The sequence below is a fragment of the Cyprinodon tularosa genome, unplaced genomic scaffold (assembly GCF_016077235.1).
Source record: "Cyprinodon tularosa strain WSP-4 unplaced genomic scaffold, ASM1607723v1 ctg658, whole genome shotgun sequence".
In the NCBI taxonomy this organism is placed as follows: domain Eukaryota; kingdom Metazoa; phylum Chordata; class Actinopteri; order Cyprinodontiformes; family Cyprinodontidae; genus Cyprinodon; species Cyprinodon tularosa.
The window spans coordinates 211,051-236,421 of NW_024039405.1; the positions used below are offsets into that span (position 1 = coordinate 211,051).

General features: G+C 40.3%; 1 protein-coding gene across 2 annotated transcripts; it reads right to left on the minus strand.

Moving 5' to 3' along the window:
• Window positions 1–186: 186 nt before the first annotated feature.
• Window positions 187–25,105, minus strand: dtx4a (deltex 4, E3 ubiquitin ligase a). 2 transcript variants are annotated; one of them, XM_038309145.1, is made up of 9 exons: window positions 24,949–25,105; window positions 24,522–24,736; window positions 19,903–21,079; window positions 4,076–4,137; window positions 3,576–3,737; window positions 3,435–3,496; window positions 1,862–2,182; window positions 1,689–1,778; window positions 187–1,608 (listed from the first exon to the last, which is right to left on the minus strand). In XM_038309145.1, the coding sequence occupies exons 2-9, from the start codon at window positions 24,727–24,729 to the stop codon at window positions 1,378–1,380; spliced, it is 2,313 nt and encodes a 770-aa protein (XP_038165073.1). In that variant the 5' UTR covers window positions 24,730–24,736; window positions 24,949–25,105; the 3' UTR covers window positions 187–1,377. The 2 variants fall into 2 exon arrangements, with proteins under 2 accessions (XP_038165073.1, XP_038165074.1); XM_038309146.1 differs by lacking the exon at window positions 24,949–25,105 and adding an exon at window positions 24,840–24,886.
• Between the last annotated feature and the right edge of the window lie 266 nt (window positions 25,106–25,371).

The window sequence follows — 25,371 nt, forward strand, 5'->3', positions numbered from 1 at the left end:
AAAAACAAACAGCAAATGAAAGAAAAAGTTTGCCAAACACAAAAATCGATAATCTTCCACGGATACTTAGCATGATCTTGCAAGCCAGTTTGGGAGCGTTTACAAGAAGTCTCCCTAAAAATGTAATCCTAAGCCCCGATACATGAGCAGACACTTATTTGTACAAAACAAGGGTAGTTTGCTCTCTGAATCTTAGAAAACAGTTCAATTTATTATTCTCCACATAAAACACACATAAAGTATAAATGTTGACCCTCGTTAGTATATCCCAACATTCCTCACAGTAAAACAGTCCACTGAATGCAAACTCACTTTGGCCAAAATCAAATCCACCTCATGATAGTCTCTTTGCATGTTTTATATGATGAAAAGTGAACATAAGAAAACAGAAATCTGCACTGTGACTAAAGGCTGGTGTCTTTTGGGGTCTTAGACACTAAAACTATTATCTTAATTTCCTCTGATGCTCAGTAGAAAGCTCTGTGCAAATACAAGCTCAGGAAGGGAGGGGGTCTTAATCCTTGTTTTTTGGGGAATTTGTTCCCCCCCTGAAGGGACTATAATCCACGATTCAAGGCTTTCCTCTTTCAGTCCTGAACAAGACGACGAATGCTTTTAAAAATCACACATACTCTGAGCCATAAATGGTTAGGGAATGTCCATTTGTGAGCTTGTCAAAATACAAAATCCTGAAAATGGCTGTTTATAAAGAACATAGACTTTTGTACATCAGCAAATCATCGGCATAAACCGATGAAAGAACACAGTGATACAACATATATCATATTAGTAGTTAAAATATAAAAACAAGAATGAATGTAGCCAACATCATATATCAAGTATTTGCAATATATAAGAATACATTTATAAATTAGACCCAAAAAAAAAAAACAGGAAAAAGAAAAGGGGGGTAGTTTTAAAAACGTACCACCAGAGGTCAGCAAACATCCATGCTCAGAAATCCTTTTAAACACTTGGTTTAATACAACTGGCTTTGCTGACTAGGACTTGGAAACAAAAAACAAAAGCATTTACCTTCTTTAAAATTCCTCTCCGAGTCCAACAAAGCAGCAACAGCAGTAAACACGTCAGAAATGACTGAAATTCTCAGTTACATTCTTATGAAGCCTTTCTCTAATGATGTCCTCTCAGTAGTAAAAAGACTGGTGTTTGTTTTTTATGGACTTAAATAAGCCCTGTGACCTTAATTCTTTTTCTGCATCAGAAACAGGGGGAGAAAAAGTGTGCCTCTGATGCTGAAACTATTCCTGCAGAGTCTCTGAACAGTTAATTCACAATCAATCGGTTCCCTTTATCAGAAAAATAGTTCAAAGGTCTTCTTTTATCATGTTGTTTGTGCTCCAAGCATCTTCCAGCTTAGTCTCTGTGTAGGCACTCCTCCTCAGTGATGCCCTGAGCCCTCAGCTCCTCCAGCACGTTGTCCAGGTGACCCGGATCAGGGTAGCCGTGGCCGGTGAGGTTGGAGCCGAACTCTGTCTTGTGGTGCACCTCGTTCCAGATCACTGTGTCAGACTCACCGGTTGTGCTGGACGTTCCCACGGAGAAGATGAGCCTGCGATCCCACGCTACCAGGAGCAGCCTCAGAACCTGAGGGGAAAAAAGAAATAAGTCTAGGAAATAAAATCAGGTCACTAGGTTATCTTCTAAGTGATAAAGTCTTAGTTTACCTTGCGACCCTTGTCGCTGTCAGGGAGATAACAGTGTCTGGGGAATCCACGCGCTGTGAACGGTTTTCCTGGATTTGGGTGCTCAGGGCCCTGAAAGTACACAACATACGAAGAAGCATGAGCAAAAGAAATATGATGATTTTTCTGCTTTGCAGTTATGATGTGATACTTACCTGGATACCAGGAGGGATGTTGTAGATTATCCGGATGGTTTTACAGTCTGGATGGCCAGGCAGCGAGTGCGGGATGACGTGGTACTCCATCTTGCCTGGGGGCTGGTTGCCTGTCTTGACTCCATAGATGGTCTTGCAGGTGGGGCACTGCAAGCTGCCATCCTTATTGCCATTGTTGTACATGGCGACGAGGCACTGGAGGTGGTACTGGTGGCCACACTGCGCCAAGCGGCCCACCGACTCAGCTCGGGAGATGCCACCCACGCCAGGACCCTTGTAGCCTGAAGGTCCCGATAGGGCTTCCATGCAGATGGTGCAGTCCTGATAATGAGAGATGAGTCAAGTTTGTCTCATAAATCCAAGCAGAACAGGTGAAATACAGTCCAACTTCAAATTTTAAAACGCTTCCTATTTCTAAAACCTTTTTTTTTATTATTAAATATTATGGATTAAAAACCACAAATTTCATCTTTAAATAATTTCAGAACAATCATCCTTTGGTGCCATGGTGCTTGTTTGATGAAATCTTTTCAGTCTCTATTAGGGCGTAAATATTTTGCCAAAAATCAAGATTTATTTATTATTTTCCAACAATATTGTGATTTCATTTTTTGATTTTCCTTTGCAGTAACACCAAGAATAAGGATCTTTTATTTTAGGATTTCACCTTTTTCATTATCTTGAAAACTTGCTTATCCAGAGTCACCCACACCCTCACCCCCACACCCCACCAGAGTGAGAAATTCAGTGTTGTACTCTTGTTGAGGATGTTCTTTTTGAAAAACAAATGGACATGTACCATCAATCATTTATCAACTCTCAAAGCTCTCATTATAGAAACAGTACAAAAGGTGTTTGTTTTGATTAATTTTGTTCAGAAATTCTACAAAAAAAAAATCAATAGAAACGTGTCCTTAATCAACAGTTTACATATCAGGTGATGCTTCATAAATGCTTTGTGATGTATTTAAAAGTATAGGGGACGATATTTTATTTCCTGGTGGATCATCAAAATAAGTGGTCCTCCTAACTGTCAATCATTCTGGTGATATGTTTACGTAAGTCCGTCCTACGTGCTCGTCCACATTTTCACTTACAGGTGGTGAGTCTGACATAGTGAAAAAAATGCACATCTTCTTTGGGAAAGTAAGTCTGTATGAGCGATGAAAAAAGCAACTTTTAAACAGAGCGTGAAGAGGAGAAAATATGCTTGTGCATGCTCTCACACGCGAGCGAGGGTTGTGCGTGTGCATTTTGTTTCACAAACATTTGTGAAAATTCTTCACTGCACCTGTAAGTGTAATATGATCAAAATTGAGTGACTTTGCAATTTGAATATTGTGTTTCATTAAATTGCGATTATGTTGCAAATGCAATTATTTGTCTCTATTTAAACAGCTGTATTTGCGCTGGGATCACTTTAAACCAAAGCGGCGACAGAGATATGAATGAGAAGAGTTCAGCTTACATTAGCTTTATATCACTTTTACTATTATGTCAACTCAGAACATCCTTAGATCACAACAATTAAAGAAAAACTCTTTTTTTTTTCAGACATACACAGACGACTCACCTCCTCAGGAGGATTACGGACTTTTTGAAGGTATCGCTTCACCACTTCCTCTGGAGTCTTGCCTAAAATATAAAAAAACAAAAAATATCAGCCGTGGTTGTTATCAGCTGATATGCCACATCAGTCAACCAAGAGGCCTACCTTTCCGGGCCTGCTTCTTTGTGGTCTTGCGGCAGCAGTGGCCCAAGCCGGGCACAGGTTTGATGTCACTCTTGCTGACAGGTGGGGGGTGGAGTACCAGCTTAGGAGGGCGGGTGAGGCAGACAGGAAGTCCTGCTGCACTCATCAGGATGCCTGTAATACCTGTGAACAGCCAGTGGAGGGAGGTAATGTTTATGTTCATCCTGACAACTAACTCCTCAATAAAATACCAGGACAGAAGTACTTATTCACCTTACACTTTTTTTAGATATATGCCATGTTCTTAGCAGAAACATTAATATTTTTAATTCAGCGTTTTATGTGAAACGAAGTGGTGAATTTTTATTAAGCGGATGCAAAAATAATTCTATTCACTAACAGAAATACAAAAAAAATGTGACATGCTTGTGTATTAATGGCCTCTTGAGTTATTTTTAAATTTTTTTCTCCAAGTAGATCAGTTTAACATCTCTGATGAGGTGGTATGTATATTTTTTTACCTGCCAGGGCAGGATGCACAGGGCTGGATCCATTTAGGTTCTTTACTGGAACTGTTGGCACTCTGAAAGAAAGGGGAAAAAAATAAAACACAGACATTAATCCACAGCTGTTACAGGACTGATTGGCTGGGTCAGCTCTGCACATGGACAGGCCTTTTCCGATTAGTCACATGTAAAAAGGATTGAGCTGCAGCTGAGAGCAGCATATGCCTGCCTCCGGTTCAATACGTGTCACCAGGTTAAGGACTTCTGAGGACATGCGGAAGACAAGAGCAGATGCTGCAACCAGACATACTGTATATAATTGATCCAGATCACACCATTGATGTTCTAATTTTAGGGTTAAACTGAATCACCAAACATTCGGAATGATCGTCAGATGTTTCTGACAAGGATCTATTGAAAGATTACTTAATAAAAACACAAACTAACCATGTATCAGAACGGGTGGAGGTTTGTAGAGGACCCAAATGCAGAGACGGAGGCTGAGTTGGTTTCTTGCAGGTTTAATAATTAAATTGGTGGCAACAGATGTATAAATCCAGAAATAACTAATCAAGGAACACAGAGCTTATGGCGGGAATGAAGAGAATCCAGCAAAGAGTAACTGCAGAGGAGGAGTATATATGGCAGACAGTACAATAAATGGAGTTATCAATTGATTGGGATCAGGGGTGAACAGAAGTAGCTAGAAGGAAGGTAGGGGGCAAGGAGCGTTATGGTGCGTTCACACAGGAGCGCCACAGGTAATTCACTGCTCTGCATTTCAGATGCACTCTGTTTACACCCTGGACCGCATCATTAAATAGGACAGGCTTCAGCTACATGAAGCTGCATGACACGCCACTGACAAGGAAAAAAAAACCTCAGCAAATAGACTGAATGGTTATTGCTTCTTAAGTGCAGGATTGTGCTTTTAACATGCTAATTTGTAAAAATAAAAAAAAGTAAAAAAGAGTTCTGTGCTGATGTTTCAGAAATATTAAAGATATTTTTTAGATCACTCAGAGTCTATCCCCCAATACACTCTAAATTGAATAAAAATGCATTCCCCACCCTTCACATTCCCCGTTCGTCTAGGAATTCTATGTGAATCCACTGCGGCAATCAAAGCCACCGCGGGCCGTCTGAACATACCTTAAGGGGAAACAGAGAGCAACAAGGGAAGAAAACAGGGATATCTAGAAAATAACTAAAATGACACTAAAGGGAAATGAAACTTATGAGTAGAAAATACAGAATGATATAAATCAAAGTGTAACTGAAAAAACAGTAAAAAAAAGTTAAACCAGACACCCTACAAGTCCAGGGGCTAAAGAAACAACAAACCAGAGTCCAAAATAAAACAACCCAACATGAGTGGGCGACGACAAAGCAGAGTCTCTAGGAGGCGGCGACGAAACAGGAGTCTTGGAGGCCGGTGACTGTGGCACAGGAACCCATCAAGAGGCAACGCAGCTTGAGACCCACCAAGAGGCACCAGAGATCGAGACGGATGCCCAAGGAGGGGTCTTGCAGACGAGAAGAGCCCAATGAGGGGTCGTTGAGATTAGAAGCGCCCAAGTTGGGCCCATGGAGATGGGGGACGCCCACTTTGGGGATGTAGAGATGTGGAAAGACCACGGAGGGCCTTGGAGTAGAGGAGCGCCACAGAGGCGCCTTGGAGATGAGAAACGACCACGGAGGAGCATTGGACACGAGGAGCGTCCACAGCTGGGAGAATGTCCACAATGATCTGACTCAAGGAAAGGTCCAACATGGATGGAAAACAACAGGCTCCGGAGAGGGTTCACTGAGGGGCCATAACTCTGTAGCAGATGGCTGACAGGGAGCTACAGGCTGTGGAATAGCGGAATGACAGCAAGCTGATAGAGGTAGCATGACATGGAAAAAATCCTCAAGCTGTGGGGGACCCGATGTGAGGAGTTGAGTAGAGGAGAAGCAGTGGTGATGTCAGATTGAGCAAAATACATTTCTCTCAACTGAGATGGTGACTGATCCGGATCCATGTTAGGTGGTGAGAAGAGCATTGAAACTTCTCAATGTGCTCGACAAGGAGGCTTAGCTGGTTGGAGAATGAGGTCATGAAATGGCCTCGTTGTGCATTCTGTTGTTGTGGTTCTTGCTGTAGGAGAGCCAGCTGCTCCTCCCAGATGGGCTCTGCTGGGTTCTTTCTGGCTGGATTCTACTGTCAGGATGGGTGGAGTTATGTAGAGGACCCAAATGCAGAGACAGAAGCTGCTGTGATTTCTTGCAGATTTAATAATGGTGGTAGCAACACAAGCATGAATCCAGAAATAACTAATCAAGGAACACAGGAACCAGAACAAAGGGGAACACATAGCTTAAAGCGGGAGTGAAAAGAATCCTGAAAAGAGTAAGTGCAGAGGAGGAGTATATATGCCAAACAGAACAATGAATGGAGTAATCGACTGATTGGGAGCAGGTATGGACAGAAGTAACTAGATAAACAGATAAAACAAATCTTCAATATAGCTAGAAAATAATTTTATGACACTTAAGGCAAATTAAACTAATAACTTGTAAACAAAAGATGATTTAAATCAGAGTGTATCTGAAAACCCAAAGTAAAAACTTGAAAACAACCAAAAATCTATATCACCAGATCATGACAACATGTATATCAACCATTGAGCATTCATCATGGAATCAAAAGTGCAAATCAGGATTATCCATTTTATGTGAGACAAGCTGATAAAGCCCAGGTTTCAAATCAATCAGACACACCAGCTTTGATTTCTGTTTAATCAACTTAATAGATGTTTTAAAGTATATGAACTTCCACATCTCTGTCACTGTCTCTGCTATCTGAAATGGTTAAAAATCCACACAAGCCTGAAATGTGTCACACAACCTACAAAGACTACCAGCTGTCCTAAGTTGTTTACTTACGGTCTGCCATGTTTGATAACAGTCATTGTTCTTGCTCGATCGCTCCGAAGAGTCAAGATGTTTAAGCTTCGAAATAGACTCTTAGGGCTGTTTTTCTTTGTCTAAGGCAGCGTGTAAACCACCTCTATCTGTGCTGCTGTGTACGCTTCTATGCCGGTGTCTCGCCTCTCCTTCCTGCCTTTAAAGGGCTAAGCCACCAGGTCCCATCTGTTGATTGAACTCTGGTTAGAAGCCAACGATTGGCAGCGGGAGGGATTACCTGTGAATTATCACGTCAGCCATGCCAGGCGGACAAACGGCTGGCAGATACAAGCTTAAAGAACCTGACTCAACAGCAGAATAAACACAGATGTAGACATATTACAACTATAAACAAGGGATGAATATTATTTGTTTATTCACTGGACTTAAGTCTGTAATGAGAAAACCAGTCCTGTTTAGCCAAAGTCTTTTCTTTGTTTGTAACATTTGCATAAGCTATTCGAGCTCTTCGGTTTTAATCTCTAGTTTAATGTAGTCACAATCGATTCCAGAGATTCACTTCAATACAGAAAGCCCATATTCTTATCTTCAGGTAACACAGTATACATGTCAGATTAAATAATACTACTTATACTTCAGCAATAGTACCTAGGTGTTACTTTATTGTATGTCTCGTACCATGTCCCTTCTTTGTGCTGTTCTTTTTACATCTCTTTGCAGGTGATGAAGCAGACTGAAGATGTTTTATCGTGATCTCCTCTTTCTTTCATCTTTTCTCCTTTTTTTCTGTTTTTCCTCTTCTGTTCTACTTACATTGCAGTGTCTGTATAATGTGTAAAACTCCCTGCATAATTATAATAAAGCTATTTATATGCATAAATCAAGCGGAACACCATGGCGATAGCCCTACTGCTCCACTTGAGAAAGCAAAATCTGTTGGGCTCTTTTTGGCATCAAGACAGGACACTTAAAAGATAAATAAATACATAAAATAATGTAGTCACAATCCACAACTATTGAAGATACAGAAGAGTTTAAATAAAAAAAGAAGATAGTAAATAGCATGTTTCTTTCCATTGCTATATGAGAATACATAATTATCAGCAAGAAAGTGAAATTATCAGTATTAGTGATATTATTAGTGTTTTGTTGGTCAAAGTTTAGTTTTTCCTAAGTAAAATTATCATGGGGCACTGAAAATAGATTTTGAAAGTTTCCTATGCAAGGAGAAGATAACAAATCTACCCCTGAGGTTAGGGATCACCCTATGCATAAAAAATAGGGTTGAATCCCAGGCACAGACCAGGCTTTTAAGCATAGTTTGTGATATTTCAGAAAGGTTAAGTTTTTGAGAAGGATTAATTCCCAATTTAGTTCAAAAATACTTCAATTATCCCGAAGGGAAATTAAATGTTGCAGAAACTCATTGGCAGTTTTTCAGTGAGTTGTTCTAGATGTTAATAGCTGTATGTTTCAAAGGCCTTATCCATCCATCCATCCATCCATCCATCCATCCATCCATCCATCCATCCATCCATCCATCCATCCATCCATCCATCCATCCATCCATCCATCCATCCATCCATCCATCCATCCATCCATCCAAGCCATAAAAGAAGCAGCAGTTGAATAAATCCTGGGAACTTCAACAAATAAATTTTGCTTTTATTAGCCATTTCCTGTTTTTACAATCCTTAGACTTTTTTTTCTTTGTGCTTCACCTGTGCTCCATGCTCACAGTGACCGTATACATATTTCTGACTGTAGCAGAACATGTTTTTCATCCAAATAAATGATGTAACACAGCATTGGAAAAACACTCCCTTTGCTGTCCAGTTCCAGTACTGGTCAATCAGATTACACACCTAAATGCTGTTTACCAACAAAGCGGCCTAGCTGTGGCATTAACCCATTGCGCGTGTGCTTACGTGACTCAGAAAACATGCTCCCTCACTGTCGTTTTAGTGTCAGGCTGAAGATGTAGGTAATATGATCAGAAGATTTAAAGAGGGTGGGAGAAAATCAGTGAAAGGCGGATAAAAGAGGTGGAAAGCAATGTCACGCAGTCACGTTTGCTTTGATCCAAAGCTAATCTTGAAGCATTAGGGCAGCCGCCATCTGCAGCGCTGGATGATGACGATACACAAGCTGCCATATGTGGTAGCAGACGCTTCACAAATTCAAAGCTCATACCTCAGATTAACTTGAATGAACGGGATAAACACTGGCATAAGAGGCAAAATAACCAATGAGATGCAAATGATGGATAGTGTGGCGAGAGAGCAAAAGTGTGTGCAACAGGTACGGGCAGCAGAAGTAACTTTCGTCATTGTGATAATCTGTGACACTGTAGATCTCCCCCCAGATTTTGGTAACTCACTTAAAGACCATCTGGCTCCATTCGCTGCAGTTACTGCAGCCACAAACCTACCTTTGAAAGGAAGTTCCTCTTTAATTGCTGTTTGCTACAATACTTTTAACCCAGGTGTTGACAAAGGAAAAGTAGAAATTATTTCATTTTCAGGCTCATTCCTGTTTTTTTCATTACAACAAAAGAGATGAAAAAAAAACATTTAATCTAATCTTTATAATCAGTAGAGGAAAGAACAAGGTCAACATAGTCTAGGTACGAGCCAAAGATACATTCTGAGAGCACATTTTCTAAAAGGTCACCGCCATGTTTACCACAATTGTGGTTTCAAAGATGATTATTTCTCATCCACGTTTAGGTCAGCTCTTCTATGGTTTGTTTTCTCCGATTCACAGATGTTATTTGAAGTATCAAAACTTTCAAACTGCTGATGATCATCAACAACGCTTTCTATGCCTCCTGACGCAAAGAACATAAGTTTGAAAAAAGTTCTCAGACAGCTGTTAGTTAGATCATATTGTCGGGTAAAATTAGGTCAACAAAAACTCCTATCATGGTCAACACCAAAGAAAGCAAGCTAGGGCAACCACAGATTTGATAGATTAGGAAAACTGAGCTCCACTGCAGTGTAAAACCCAAGACCTTAACCAAGTTTGTACGGCAGCTTCGATTGTGTCACTGTGCCCCAGGGCGGCTGTGGCTACAGTGAAACTTGCCGCCTCACTGTGTGAATGTCTGTGAATGGGTGAATGACTGAATGTAGTGTAGAGCTCTTTGGGGTCCTTTGATTTGTTAAAGCAATCTATAAATACCAGAGATTAATCATAAAAAAAAAAAAAAATCTTGCCATTACCATACGCAAGTCAATATTGTCTATAAAAGACTGGTTTCATAGAAAATGACTTGCAACGTTTTCTCTCTGAAATATCTCAAAATGTAAATTCTCTAAGAATCTGTTTACATCAAATCAACAATAAGCAACAATTTAACAAGAATTTTCACTCGTGCATAGATCTTTGGTTTGAAGACATGCAGCTTTAAATAAACAACTTTTTGGTTACTAACATATACCAAAACACACATAGGAGCTTTAGCAAAGCCAGGCTACCACATAGTCTCCCGACTCCCGACCATGATCGCGAAAACTCAAAGATGAGATTGAAATTAATGATTTATTAGACATGGAACAACGAATTCTCAATCACTCTAAAACAATGCTATTTAATGTAATTCGTGAATTCTGCCGTTCAGTCTGCAGAGATAAAGATTTACTCATCTCGATATGCCAAATGCTTAAGAGTCACTGACACATGGTGCAGATGTTCCCAATTTGCACATAAACCAGCTACGTTTCATAAGACCAGTGAACCTTCAGTCGAAGAAGGTCAGGGTATTATCGATCGTGAATATGGGAAACAAACATATGGTCACGTCAAGTAAGTTACTCCTTCCTGAGCAGCAGTTGCACATTGAACATTTTGCCATCTAAACACATTTCAAGTGAAACAGCGGTGAAATCTATGGCAGACACAACCTTAAAATATGTCACAGAATATTTATATTGACGTCAATGCTGAAATGTTTCACAAAAAGGCTCAAATTCTTTACATTTGGAACCTCGTAACGTGTTTAAATGCAAAACATGATGACCAAATAAAGATTACATATAGGTACACTTTATTGACAGAATTTTTATTTTGTATATTGCCTCATTGGTTATATACACTATATTGCCAAAAGTATTTGCTCACCTGCCTTGACTCACATATGAGCTTAAGTGACATCCCGTTCCTAATCCATAGGGTTCAATATGACGTCGGTCCACCCTTTGCAGCTAGAACAGCTTCAACTCTTCTGGGAAGGCTGTCCACAAGGTTTAGGAGTGTGTTTATGGGAATTTTGGACCATTCTTCCAGAAGCGCATTTGTGAGGTCGCACACTGATGTTGGACGAGAAGGCCTGGCTCTCAGTCTCCGCTCTAATTCATCCCAAAGGTGTTCTATCGGGTTGAGGTCAGGACTCTGTGCAGGCCAGTCAAGTTCATCCACACCAGACTCTGTCATCCATGTCTTTATGGACCTTGCTTTGTGCACTGGTGCACAGTCATGTTGGAAGAGGAAGGGGCCAGCTCCAAACTGTTCCCACAAAGTTGGGAGCATGGAATTGTCCAAAATGTCTTGGTATGCTGAAGCATTCAGAGTTCCTTTCACTGGAACTAAGGGGCCAAGCCCAGCTCCTGAAAAACAACCCCACACCATAATCCCCCCTCCACCAAACTTTACACTTGGCACAATGCAGTCAGACAAGTACCGTTCTCCTGGCAACCGCCAAACCCAGACCCGTCCATCAGATTGCCAGATGGAGAAGCGCGATTCGTCACTCCAGAGAACGCGTCTCCACTGCTCTAGAGTCCAGTGGCGGCGTGCTTTACACCACCGCATCCGACGCTTTGCATTGCACTTGGTGATGTATGGCTTGGATGCAGCTGCTCGACCATGGAAACCCATTCCATGAAGCTCTCTGCGCACTGTTCTTGAGCTAATCTGAAGGCCACATGAAGTTTGGAGGTCTGTAGTGATTGACTCTGCAGAAAGTTGGCGACCTCTTCGCACTATGCGCTTCAGCATCCGCTGACCCCGCTCCGTCAGTTTACGTGGCCTACCACTTCGTGGCTGAGTTGCTGTCGTTCCCAAACACTTCCATTTTCTTATAATACAGCTGACAGTTGACTGTGGAATATTTAGGAGCGAGGAAATTTCACGACTGGATTTGTTGCACAGGTGGCATCCTATCACAGTTCCACGCTGGAATTCACTGAGCTCCTGAGAGCGACCCATTCTTTCACAAATGTTTGTAAAAACAGTCTGCATGCCTAGGTGCTTGAATTTATACACCTGTGGCCATGGAAGTGATTGGAACACCTGATTCCAATAATTTGGATGGGTGAGCAAATACTTTTGGCAATATAGTGTACCTCTTGACTTTCCACCAATTACACCTTAAAGAGACCCAATAACATGCAATGACTTTTTGAATTTCAACGACACAGCTCATTCTTGTTGAAAACAAAGGCTTTCCCAATACATTATGGGCCCCAGCTGAGCTGGCTAATAGTTTGTTTCTATGTTATATGCTTTTTGTTTTTGGTCAATTTGTGCATGCGCTGATAGATTTTTTGTATTCACCATAAAAAGACCATGTGATCAGAGATCTGATATCGTACAGAAATATAGCTGTCAAGTCTCCTATTTTGGCTGGAAAACTACTGTATTTTACCCCTTTCCCACCTTCCATCATAAATTGCAGTCCCCTGTAAATTTCACGTATCTGTCATGATCTTTGCGCTGATGACTGGCTTGATTGTTCATTCCAATCTACTGTGTAGCTCCGCCCAGTTTCTCATCACTGTTCATCTGTGTAACCTGCTCTAGTCTCTATTTAACCTGCCTGCTCCCAGTCATCAGTGCCAGATTATTCGAGCCCTTGGTGAGAGTTGTCTAGTGTAGACTGGATGCTTTAACAGCCCATAAGCAAATCAAAATCTTGCACCAGGCGCTGCAAAGCACACTTTACATCAATGGGTTTCTGAGCAAATTACCTACCCACAACTTTTACTGTGTGGGTAGGCAATTTAATTAGTGATATAAGGATAAGTTAAAAGGTGACCAGATCTAAAAAAAACAAAACAAATGTGGGACAACTATGATGCTTTTGAGGGACAATGCAGGAATGCCACAGGTTTTTCAGCTTTCTTTTGTGAGTCCCTTTTACAGTGTTCTTTACATCGCATTCCCTCCTATCGTATTTATAAATTACTTTGGAAAACTTTGTCAAAAGCTTGCTGAGAATCCCCTTTCACTGCCTTACTCGATCCATCCATTGTGGTTTTACTTTATTTTCTTAAAGCATAGTGTACATCATATATTCTACTTTTATAATTTGACCCGGTCTAATGCAGGTCATTGTTTAAGTGTGTGGGATGGTGGGACAGAAGTAAAAAAAAACCACAAAACTATTCTGCACAAATCGGGAAATCAAGTCATTCTAGTAAGTTTAGGTTTGTTGTATCCTTTTATAGAAAGAAGATTTTTATTTAGTCTACCTTCCGCTCAGATGTTTTTTTCCTGTTATTACCTTTAAATTTCCTCTGAAAATAAAAACTCAACCTAAATTATAACCAGCATCAGATATATACACCAGTAATACGGTCACTGAACGCATTTATTACACATCCAGTGTAAAAAAATAAAACTGTTTAAAAATAGAGAGCTATGACACATGTAACATATTTACTACTTTAGAACTGTCCAAATAAAGGTAGCAAATTGCAAATTCATGCGCACTTTTCAGATTTTACTTTGTAAAATCATTTAAAAACAGTTATTAGTTTTTTCCCCTTAACTTTAAACTAAATGCTATTTTGTGTTGGTACACAGGAAATCTCAGTAAAGCACACTAAAGTTTATGGTTGTACTGTGGTAAAATTGAGCATTCTTTATAGAGGAATACATGCATTTGATAGGAAATATAAATTAAAGTGATTTTCTTAAATGATTAATCTATCTTTAAAATGACCAAAACAGTCAAAAATTTGTTTTGTTATTACTCATTTCAGGTTTAATTTCAACTTGTAAATTTAAACGACCAATGCTAGCCTGGTTGTGCTTGAGGTTTCTTCTTGTTAAAAGTGAGTTTTTCTCTCCACTGTCGTTACAAACATGCTTGGTGTGCTGAAGAGTCAATGAGTCGATGCAATCAGCATCAATCTGACTGTATAAACCAATCTGACTCTATGTTCTGGTTAAATTGTCTCTAAAAAGCGTTGTGAATTGACGCAATATAAATAAACTGAACTGAATTAAATAAGAATGTACTTTTAATAAAGACTAATCAGGCTCCTTATTCATGTGCCGACATCCAACAATCCCTATTAACATCCGATTAGACAAGTGAGGCTAATAAAGTACACAAAATGTATGTGATATTCAAAGACAACAAAATTCCCCATGTTTATATGCATTATAAGCTGTCAAGCCGTCGTAAAGAGGTGTAAGAATAAAGGCGGTGAGTGCCGAACCTCGGAATGATGGGCTCACTATTTATCCGTGACATTCCACAGGATTTTACAGCAGCAGCAGGTTCTACCATCTGCTGCAAAGACAAATACTCTCACCTGCAACGTTCAGAGACACCTGTCACACAGCCAACCTAACACAGAATCCACACATCACCCCCCACCACTACAAATATTAAGCCCCCTGGTTTTCAGTATTTAACTGTGGCTTAGTGGACGTGAAGCTGGTGTTTTACAAGGCTGTTTTGGGTAATGCCAGGATTTATAAAAGTTGGGTCACTGTGCCGGGCGACTGTTGGATTTGGTCACATGGCAATGATCCTCAGCATAAGGTAATGTCTTAAGTATATTCGCAGCGGAGGCAGCTATAAGCAGAAGGCAAGGATCTGAATAACAACTAATAAAAAGAGAGTTATTTCGTACCGTGTCTAACTGTATAACGAATGAAAATATAATTTTCCCATGGGAGGAATGCATTTGGTCACATTGGAAATCTGATCTGGAGATTTAAAAAAAAAACTATTTACGCTTTTAAAAGGAGACATTTGAAAAACATTTTTTTTTTTACTTTTGAGCGCCCCCTGGCTTTGATGTTTGGACACACTAAGAGCATTCACTCACAACTGTAAAAACGAAATTGTTAGACATTATGTCAATTTTTTTATTTTTTTTTTACTAACTGAAAAAAGGTTTAGTGTAACAAACATTCCAACTGTATTCAAGGTTCCTTCAAATATCATAAAATTATTGCTTTTAGGAATCCAATTTCCATAATTTTAAGTCCTTTCTAACCCAATTAGGTTAGAAGGGATGGATGGATGGATGGATGGATGGATGGATGGATGGATGGATGGATGGATGGATGGATGGATGGATGGATGGATGGATGGATGGATGGATGGATGGATGGATGGATGGATGGATGGATGACACTCAATGGAATAAGGTAAAAAAAAAAACTGGGAAAAAAATTATTTTTTAACTATTGTCAGAACATTGCTTATCATTGTTAGGTTTCTGTTTCTGTTATGTTTTTTTTGCTCCTTGATTTCTAGTGTTTAGTTTTCTTTTCACCATGTTTCTTTATCCTAGTTATTTGATTATTATTTTGTTGTTTTCTTATTAGTTCCTGTCTTCCTGGTTCTCCATTTGTTGTCCTCTGCTGCCCTCTTGTGTCCTCTTTCTCTTGCTCTGTTTTCTGTTCAGCCCTCACCTGTTTTCAATTCCCTCATTAGCCCTCTCCCTTCCGCTCAGATGTTGTTTTCCTGTTATTACCTTTAAATTTCCTCTGAAAATAAAAACTCAACCTAAATTATAACCAGCATCAGATATATACACCAGTAATACGGTCACTGAACGCATTTATTACACATCCAGTGTAAAAAAATAAAACTGTTTAAAAATAGAGAGCTATGACACATTTAACATATTTACTACTTTAGAACTGTCCAAATAAAGGGAACAAATTGCAAATTCATGTGCACTTTTCAGATTTTACTTTGTAAAATCATTTAAAAACAGTTATTAGTTTTTTCCCCTTAACTTTAAACTAAATGCTATTTTGTGTTGATACACAGGAAATCTCAGTAAAGCACACTAAAGTTTATGGTTGTACTGTGGTAAAATTGAGCATTCTTTATAGAGGAATACATGCGTTTGATAGGAAATATAAATTAAAGTGATTTTCTTAAATGATTAATCTATCTTTAAAATGACCAAAACAGTCAAAAATTTATTTTGTTATTACTCATTTCAGGTTTAATTTCAATTTGTAAATTTAAACGACCAATGCTAGCCTGGTTGTGCTTGAGGTTTCTTCCTGTTAAAAGTGAGTTTTTCTCTCCACTGTCGTTACAAACATGCTTGGTGTGCTGAAGAGTCAATGAGTCGATGCAATCAGCATCAATCTGACTGTATAAACCAATCTGACTCTATGTTCTGGTTAAATTGTCTCTAAAAAGCGCCCTAAGATGAAGTGTTGTGAATTGACGCAATATAAATAAACTGAACTGAATTAAATAAGAATGTACTTTTAATAAAGACTAATCAGGCTCCTTATTCATGTGCCGACATCCAACAATCCCTATTAACATCCGATTAGACAAGTGAGGCTAATAAAGTACACAAAATGTATGTAATATTCAAAGACAACAAAATTCCCCATGTTTATATGCATTATAAGCTGTCAAGCCGTCGTAAAGAGGTGTAAGAATAAAGGCGGTGAGTGCCGAACCTCGGAATGATGGGCTCACTATTTATCCGTGACATTCCACAGGATTTTACAGCAGCAGCAGGTTCTACCATCTGCTGCAAAGACAAATACTCTCACCTGCAACGTTCAGAGACACCTGTCACACAGCCAACCTAACACAGAATCCACACATCACCCCCCACCACTACAAATATTAAGCCCCCTGGTTTTCGGTATTTAACTGTGGCTTAGTGGATGTGAAGCTGGTGTTTTACAAGGCTGTTTTGGGTAATGCCAGGATTTATAAAAGTTGGGTCACTGTGCCGGGCGACTGTTGGATTTGGTCACATGGCAATGATCCTCAGCATAAGGTAATGTCTTAAGTATATTCGCAGCGGAGGCAGCTATAAGCAGAAGGCAAGGATCTGAATAACAACTAATAAAAAGCCGTGTCTAACTGTATAACGAATTAAAATATAATTTTCCCATGGGAGGAATGCATTTGGTCACATTGGAAATCTGATCAATCTGGAGATTTAAAAAAAAAACTATTTACGCTTTTAAAAGGAGACATTTGAAAAACATTTTTTTTTTACTTTTGAGCGCCCCCTGGCTTTGATGTTTGGACACACTAAGAGCATTCACTCACAACTGTAAAAACGAAATTGTTAGACATTATGTCAATTTTTTTATTTTTTTTTTACTAACTGGAAAAAGGTTTAGTGTAACAAACATTCCAACTGTATTCAAGTTTCCTTCAAATATCATAAAATTATTGCTTTTAGGAATCAAATTTCCATAATTTTAAGTCCTTTCTAACCCAATTAGGTTAGAAGGGATGGATGGATGGATGGATGGATGGATGGATGGATGGATGGATGGATGGATGGATGGATGGATGGATGGATGGATGGATGGATGGATGGATTGATGGATGGATGACATTCAATTGAATAAGGTAAAAAAAACTGGGAAAAAAATTATTTTTTAACTATTGTCAGAACATTGCTTATCATTGTTAGGTTTCTGTTTCTGTTATGTTTTTTTTGCTCCTTGATTTCTAGTGTTTAGTTTTCTTTTCACCATGTTTCTTTATCCTAGTTATTTGATTATTATTTTGTTGTTTTCTTATTAGTTCCTGTCTTCCTGGTTCTCCATTTGTTGTCCTCTGCTGCCCTCTTGTGTCCTCTTTCTCTTGCTCTGTTTTCTGTTCAGCCCTCACCTGTTTTCAATTCCCTCATTAGCCCTCTCCCTGTCTCTGTCCCCTTTAAAAGCCCTCCCTCTTCAGTTCCTGTTTGCTGGATCCTCGTCAAACCTCTCGTCTAACCCCTGGTCAATCGTCTGTCCGCCTTCCTCGTCTCTTCCTGGTTCCTAGATTTTGGTTTTCCCCTGATTGGATTTTTTGATTCCTGCCTCTGTGCCTGTGAACCTCCTGCCTCAGTGCCTTTAAACCTTATTAAACCACTAAAATTCACCTCTGCCAACTCGTCTCTGCATTTGGGTCCTCCTCTACAAACACCGTTCCCTGACAATCATTACATTGTTTTTACAACAGCAGAGCATCAGCCACTCTGTGTAAAATACAGAGTTTTTGAACACGCTGTGTTTCTTATGATTTGTTTCCATTGCTTAGTGCGGCTCTCTTTGGTAGCTCTCCTTTACTCTTGTACAACCATCTGTTGTTGCCAAGGGACATAGCAGACAAGTAATAATCAATAAAAATGGACTGTAGGAGTAACCTTTGCACCCAGCCTTTGAGTAAATTCAGTCTTTTTTTTGGTAAATCAACATTCATTCATCTAAAACATTTTGTTTGCTGGTATGAAATGATAGTAAGAGGCGACTAAATGGTGAAAACACCCCCATCAAGACAGACTTCACTCACTGTTTGATATATTACCCTGAAAACTTGTGCTGTGCAAATATATTCCTCACTAAATGTTTTGATCCTGAGAAACAACATAAGACACATTCTGAAAATAAATATATTTTAAGAAGTTGTCTCAAAACAATTTTGAGACAACCAAAACAGGTTTTTAGACTTTGCTTCCTTTCAGACTGTGAACTGTGAGAACTTAGAAGGCCGACTATGAATATTAGACATTTGTATTACAAATTAGAGGGAAAGACTAGACAGAGCTCCGCTTCTTCAAAATGAACAGCCAACATTGTTTTCCCATGGATATGAAAAAGCCTGCTGATTTCTGTCGTGAAGATTAAATGCTCGCAAATGAGCATTGATGCTCTAATTCCTTTCATTAGATTTCCCCACATGAATCACATTATAATGCTTACAGTACTACAGTATATTAACTAAATGATTGTTAACTCAACAATTAATATAGCCAAAGTAATTTTGATATCCCATACCATATCAGTCTCAGGAAAAGGACATAAATTCAAAGACATGCAAGATTTAAATCACTTTTTTCTCTACTGCTGCCTGCCAGTCGACGCAACTTAAGAAACGCCTGTCAACTTTTGTGACTGCTCAAAAACACATCAGAGCTGTCAGTAGAACACAGAGGAGTTCCAGCTTGCATAAAGTTTTTTTCTCTGAATGATCATAGCCTTCCTGTGTTGCATTCATTAAAACTGGAAAATTACGAAACTTCCTTCTTCTTTAATATTTGGAATGCACCAGTACGACAATCTAGGATGATATTGACATATAGATATTCATATTACCGTAATGGCTAATAGCCGCTACTTACTAATATCACATAGACCGACCACAGTGCTGCTGATATTACCTTTCTGTTAATTACCCACAATCCTTTGCTGCTTCACAATCACTGTCAGACACCAAAACAAATACCACATGACCGATCCCTTCCTAAAACAAAAACAGCAATCAGACCAATACCAATATGCTTCAAAATTACCAACATTGTTTCATACCAATATTAATGATTATATCTCATGCTTCCCTATTTAATATCGTAGGATGGCTCTCTTAATGGAAATGTCTGGGGCTTAATGAAAATCTTCCTGAGCTAGAGCTAAGATTATCCAGACCAACTGATGCCACTGCTCACCACGGCACATTGTCTTATATGCGGTACTTTTCATTTAGTTACCAAGACACTTTAACAATCTATACAAATCCTGGATTAAACAGGAAAACATGGCTGCCAAAGGAAAGCTAAATTACCTGTTAGGAACAGGGCTAAAATATTTGGTTCATGAGAAACCAATGGTCCCATCTTCGGCAAAATGTCCCTGAAAAATTAACTTTCTGAAACACATCAACAACACACCAAACAAACAGTTAGAAAGAATGTTGTTCTACTCACCCGGAGGCAATTAGTGCGCGTGATTGAGCCATGGCAATACGCTGCAGGGCAGGACGACTCAGGCCGGCGAGGCTAGACCTTGGTGGCAAGGGGGCTGAGCAGGCAGCAGCACCAGAAGAAGACACTGGTCCGAGAACACGGGCAGAAGGCGACGGTGTGCAGGTGGAGGTGGCCGTGGAGATGAGAGATTGGGCGGGGGTTGGCTGTGATGGGGCCTGACACGAAACGGAGAGGGAGGAGGAGCCTACGGTTTGAGTTGGAGGGATGGGGACCGAAAAGGAAGCTGTAGAGGGTGGAGGAGGCGGCGGAGGAGGAGGTGGCAAAGGAGGAGGTGGAGGACGAGTTGAGGAGATGGAGAGAGCAGCAGTAGCTGGCCCGAGGAGGGAAAACGAGTGTGTAAAGCTACTTCCATACCCAAAGGTGTTACTGCCAACGCCACCAGCACCGATAACACCCAACCCTCCTGTACTGTTGACATTGTAACCACCAGTAGCCCCAAGTCCAGAAGTCCTGTGAGGAGAGAGAGATCTCGATGACAACGATGGGGGTCGGGGGAGGGTCAGAGAATAGGAACTTCCTGGGATGGGGTAACTACTTAATTTTGGACTCGGTGGCTTAGTCTGTGGTGGTCTTCTCCCCAGAGTGTGGGCAGTCGACATTGTTCCTGCTTTGAGACTTAGCACCAACATACATTGCTGACAGGCGCAGGGTTGTCCTAAAGAGGTGATGGCTGAAGCAGGAAGTGCTCCACTTGGGTAGGCACTCCCGTTTCCAGTCCCACTGTTGCTCATCCTCATCCCCATGCCTACACCTGAAACATCAATGCCGAGCAGTCCTCCATAGCCAGGTATGGATGCAGGTCCCCATGCAAGATGGGACTTGGGTAAAGGTCCGGACACCAGCGGGTATGCCAGATCGGCACGTCTCTGGACTCGTCGGCAGCGCTGCGTCTGCCCATTGATTTGGGTCATGCTTTCAAAGTCAATCAGATAGCAAAATCCCAGCGGCGCCAGGTCCAACCAGGGCTGCTGGCGGTCACAAGCTGCTTGGATGGCAATGCCCACCTCTGTGTCGTATGCGACCCAACTGCCAGCGTCGTTCTCCCACTCCCACAACCAACCTTGGCCCGGTGCTGAAGACGGATCGTAGAAGCTACGTCGTACAGGTCGAAGGGTACCTGAAGAGCAAACAAACCACAGGCAAAGGTTCCATAGCTATTAGGAGGATGGTTCAGAATATCTTAGAGTTCTAATCAAGTTTTAATGTTCCCTACAGTTCAAAGAAAACAATGAAATATACCCACACTTCTTTTTCTTTTCTATCTTTAGATTATAAACACAACTCTCTAAGCTTTAGTGTTTCATTCACTAGGATTTAGAATAGGCAGAATGGACACTACATACCATCTTTTCTTTTTTCACCTGGTTCTAAATACCTGAAAGCTGATAGAATTAGCATTTTCATAGATTAAACTAAGAACAAGAAATGCAATGCCAGCATTCCCTTTGGAAATGTCCAAGACTCTCCAATCTTGAAACTAGATGTTAGTTTCACTTCTCTAAAAGAATTCCTACTGATTAATGTTCACTAAAGGTTAAATGCAGACAGCTCATAACTAGACTACTTGACACATCCTCACCTCCAAAAAGCCAAACTATGCCTTGCAGAGATGTCATCTTTCCTGACTACTAAGCAACGAACATGATGTTGTATGACAGGAGGTACACATTATTTACTGCATTGCTATTTGGACTGAACAAGCAGTGTGTAACAAAAATCAACATGAGTTTATTTACTTGCTCTGAATCTGGGCAAACACATTTTGCCCCTGGTAACAACACGGCCTGTTCTGGATTGTGACTGGCTGAGAGCTTTGATTTATTTTAGACCAGTGAGCTTCCGAGGTAGAAATGTTTAGGAATACAAAATAGTTTTTTTTTAAATCACAAATGCATTTGAGCCTTTTTTGTTTCTCTTTTGTTTTGACAAATATTAAGCCCCTTTTGTATAACAATTTTATAATATTATAAGTAGGCTTGGTTAAAACACGTAATCTAAGAAGCAAAACATGAACGCATCATTTGCAATATTTGAATCGGACTGTATTGTATGCATCAGTTCATTTTTAAAATCTGTTCATATGTTATCATCCTGTTGTCAGTACTGAAACTCCATTTTCATTCTACCCTTTAAGTTTAGGGCACAATGAGAATCTCTATTGTGGGCTGGAAAAGTACAAAAAGGTCTTTGTCAGCCAGTGTCAAAGGAGAGGTTTTAATATTTTAATCTCTGCAAAAGATTAGAAAAAAAATGTAAATACATCTTTAGGAGAAGTTCAGTTATATTTTATCACTGTCTCTCTTAAACACAGTTTAATACCCCCCCAATTAAAAAATAAACAACAACAACAAACCATGTATATGTATGAGCATGAGGATTTAGTTTATACAGTCTGGGATCACATATTTCGACATAGTTTCAACATAGTTCCTTAGAATAGTAAAGTACAGATAACTGATCAGCAATCATAAGAATAAAAATATAAGTAGGGGGTAGTGTGGTCTAGTGGGATGGGTTGAAGAAAGATCATTTCGTTGCACTGTGCTTGTGAATTCACAATAAAAAAGCTGAAAAGAAAAACAATTCCACATCCACCTATTTTTCCATCACACTTATCCCTGCTTATCTCCACCTGTCTACAGGCAAGAGGCAGGGTACACCCTGGACAGGTCACCAATCCATCGCAGGGCCAGGGGCGGAGCTAGATGGGGGGCCAGGAGTGGCCATGGCCACCCTTAGCTAATTATTGGCCAGCCCTACTTTTTTCCCAATACCGATGGTGGCAGCAGTAATACTCCCAAGTGGAATATTCAAACTATTTTAATTTTTCATATATTAAAAACTAGTTTACAACAAAAACAAATTGGTTAATTGTGCACATCAATATACTAACATTAAAGATTAAACTTCATGCTCTTTTCAGAACTAGATTTTGTGTTATATGGGGTAAAGAGAAAACAATATTTCTTTGAAAGCCACCTAGGAGTCTTCAGTGAAATCATAGATAAATATTTTAATAAAACCTTAATCATTAATTTATGTATATATTAGTACTTGTAAATATCAATTTTATGCAAAATTGTTGATAAAAGTAGGTAAGCAATGACAAAGGAAGAGATGTTTGCACCAGAACTCAAAACCTGAAAGAATTGTATCCACTATACCATTTATCTAGAAAGCACAGATTTTTTTTTTATATTTGCGTCTATTTGTTAGCAAAGGCTGTAGGAAATATGGATGTTGTGCTTGTTAATTTTCCTGTTGCAATAATGTAAATTGGGGGCTGCTCAGTGGAGCAGTGGGTAGCACTACTGTTATGCAGCAAGAAGGTTCTGGGTTTAATTCCCGGCCTGGGGTCTTTCTGCATGGAGTTAGCATGTTCTCCCTGAGCATGCGTGGGTTTTCTGAGGGTACTCCGGTTTCCTCCCACAGTCCAAAAACATGACTGTTAGGTTAATTGCCTGCTCTAAATTCTCCTTAGGTGTGAGTGTGTGCATGCGTGCGTGGGTGGTTGTTTGTCTCTGTGTTACACTGCGATGGACTGGAGACCTGTCCAGGGTGGACCCCGCCTCTCGCCCGTAGACAGCTGGAGATAGGCACCAGCACCCCTCGCGACCCCACTTGGGATTAAGTGAGTTAGATAGAGCCCTGCACTCGCAAAGCACTGCGGTGCGGGCGGGAGCGGTGATAAGCGGCAGTCCTAAAACTAAAAACGTGTTGTAAAGTAAAAGTCATGTAAAATAAAGTTATATTTCATACGTGAACGTGATGATGAGTGGCATATAAGATTATGCACAATATATTATTCTTAATATCCTTAGTAGATTTTGGTAGGTTAGTTGGGTATTGCTGTGAAGCACCACCTTACGCTTGTCATGCACTATGCGGTGAAGAATCGGCCAGTAATGTGCTCAGCTAAGCACAGTGTCTTTAATTGCTCAAACTAATGAAACGAATTGCCTTGAGCAGTAGACGAAAGTCAGAATCATGCAGGAATTTTGGGCGGGAACGGGACAAACTATTACAGGTTCGGGCGGGACTGAAAATCATAATTCTTTGCGGGAGCGGGACTGAACTCTGCGGGACTGGAAAATGTGTCCTGCGCAGGCCTCTAGTGTTAGAAAATGGATGGATGGATGGATGGATGGATGGATGGATGGATGGATGGATGGATGGATGGATGGATGGATGGATGTAATAGTGTAAATTGACCCTGAGGTTCTGGGGCCTATCCGCTTTTGGCCACCCCTTATAAAAAATATCTGGCTACGCCTCTGTGCAGGACATAATTCCAGATAGGATTTTTAAATAACATGCAGATCAAAACACTAAGCTAGTTTTCACATATGGGCCCCAGATGTAAATAGTAGGTTATTTCGAAGAAGGTTGTATTAGAGCAAAGAAAAAAAATGCAATTTATGTATTCAATGAAAACAACAGCAACAAGTCATCAATCCTTGCAAGAAAATCCACCCAGAGAAAACTGGATAGAAAAAAAAACAAGGCCTTTCTCCTCCATCCATGCCACTGATCCACCCACAGTCCCTCTCCAGCCTCACCTGTGTCCTGTCGGAACTGGTGCATGGAATGTAAATGGATAATGTAGGGCGACAGGCGAGTGTCCACCTGGCCGAGGACCACGCTACCACAGCGCGGGTCGCTCCGGATGACTGCCTCGATGTGGTGACAGACAGCCGGGCTGTACGGCCGCCAGCGTCCGTGCTCGTTCAGCCATTCCCATACCACCACGGCGGAGGCTAGTAACATCCTATTCCTGCAGACACACAATAAACAATAACATAGCAGCCTTTATATATATATATGTATACTTTATACTTATATAAAAACAGTAAACATTTCGGGTGTTTATAGGCGACCTGCAGCCGCCTCTACGTGCATCCCTGTGCACGGCTGGTTTGCATCCATCTTGCAGCCTAAAATATGCGGATCTGAGCGCAAATGAATGACAGTGCATGCAAACAGTACCTTCCATGATCGTTTTCTGATGTATGCAGCAATCAGCAGGTTCAATGTTTTGTTTTTTTTGTTTTCTGTCAGAGACGCGCTGAGGATTTCAGGCTCTGCTCGCATCTCACTCCCTATGCAGATGAGTGACGTCTGTTGAAATCATTTCTTAGGAGCAGTCAAGTTCGGGTGAGAGAGGGGAGATGCAGACTGAACGCTCACAGTGATGCAGCAAACATTATATATGTGTTACATTATACTCTGATTGGGACTTTGAAAGCTTTTATGTTCATGTAGTTTATGCTGATTTTTTTTCCGATGCTGCGTTCACTGTTTAGAGGAACTGCCGACATATCACACGTGTTAAGGAATTTGATAGCATCTGTTAAATTTATATTTTAATAAACATCTTACTTCTGATTAGCCTCACCGGAAATTAATAAC

Coding starts and splice junctions, on each gene's coding strand:
- dtx4a (XM_038309145.1), bottom strand. CDS start 24,729: ATGTTACTAGCCTCCGCCGTGGTGGTATGGGAATGGCTGAACGAGCAC. Junction 3,497..3,575: donor AAAGAAGCAGGCCCGGAAAG/GTAGGCCTCTTG, acceptor TTTATATTTTAG/GCAAGACTCCAGAGGAAGTG. Junction 1,779..1,861: donor ACATCCCTCCTGGTATCCAG/GTAAGTATCACA, acceptor GTGTACTTTCAG/GGCCCTGAGCACCCAAATCC.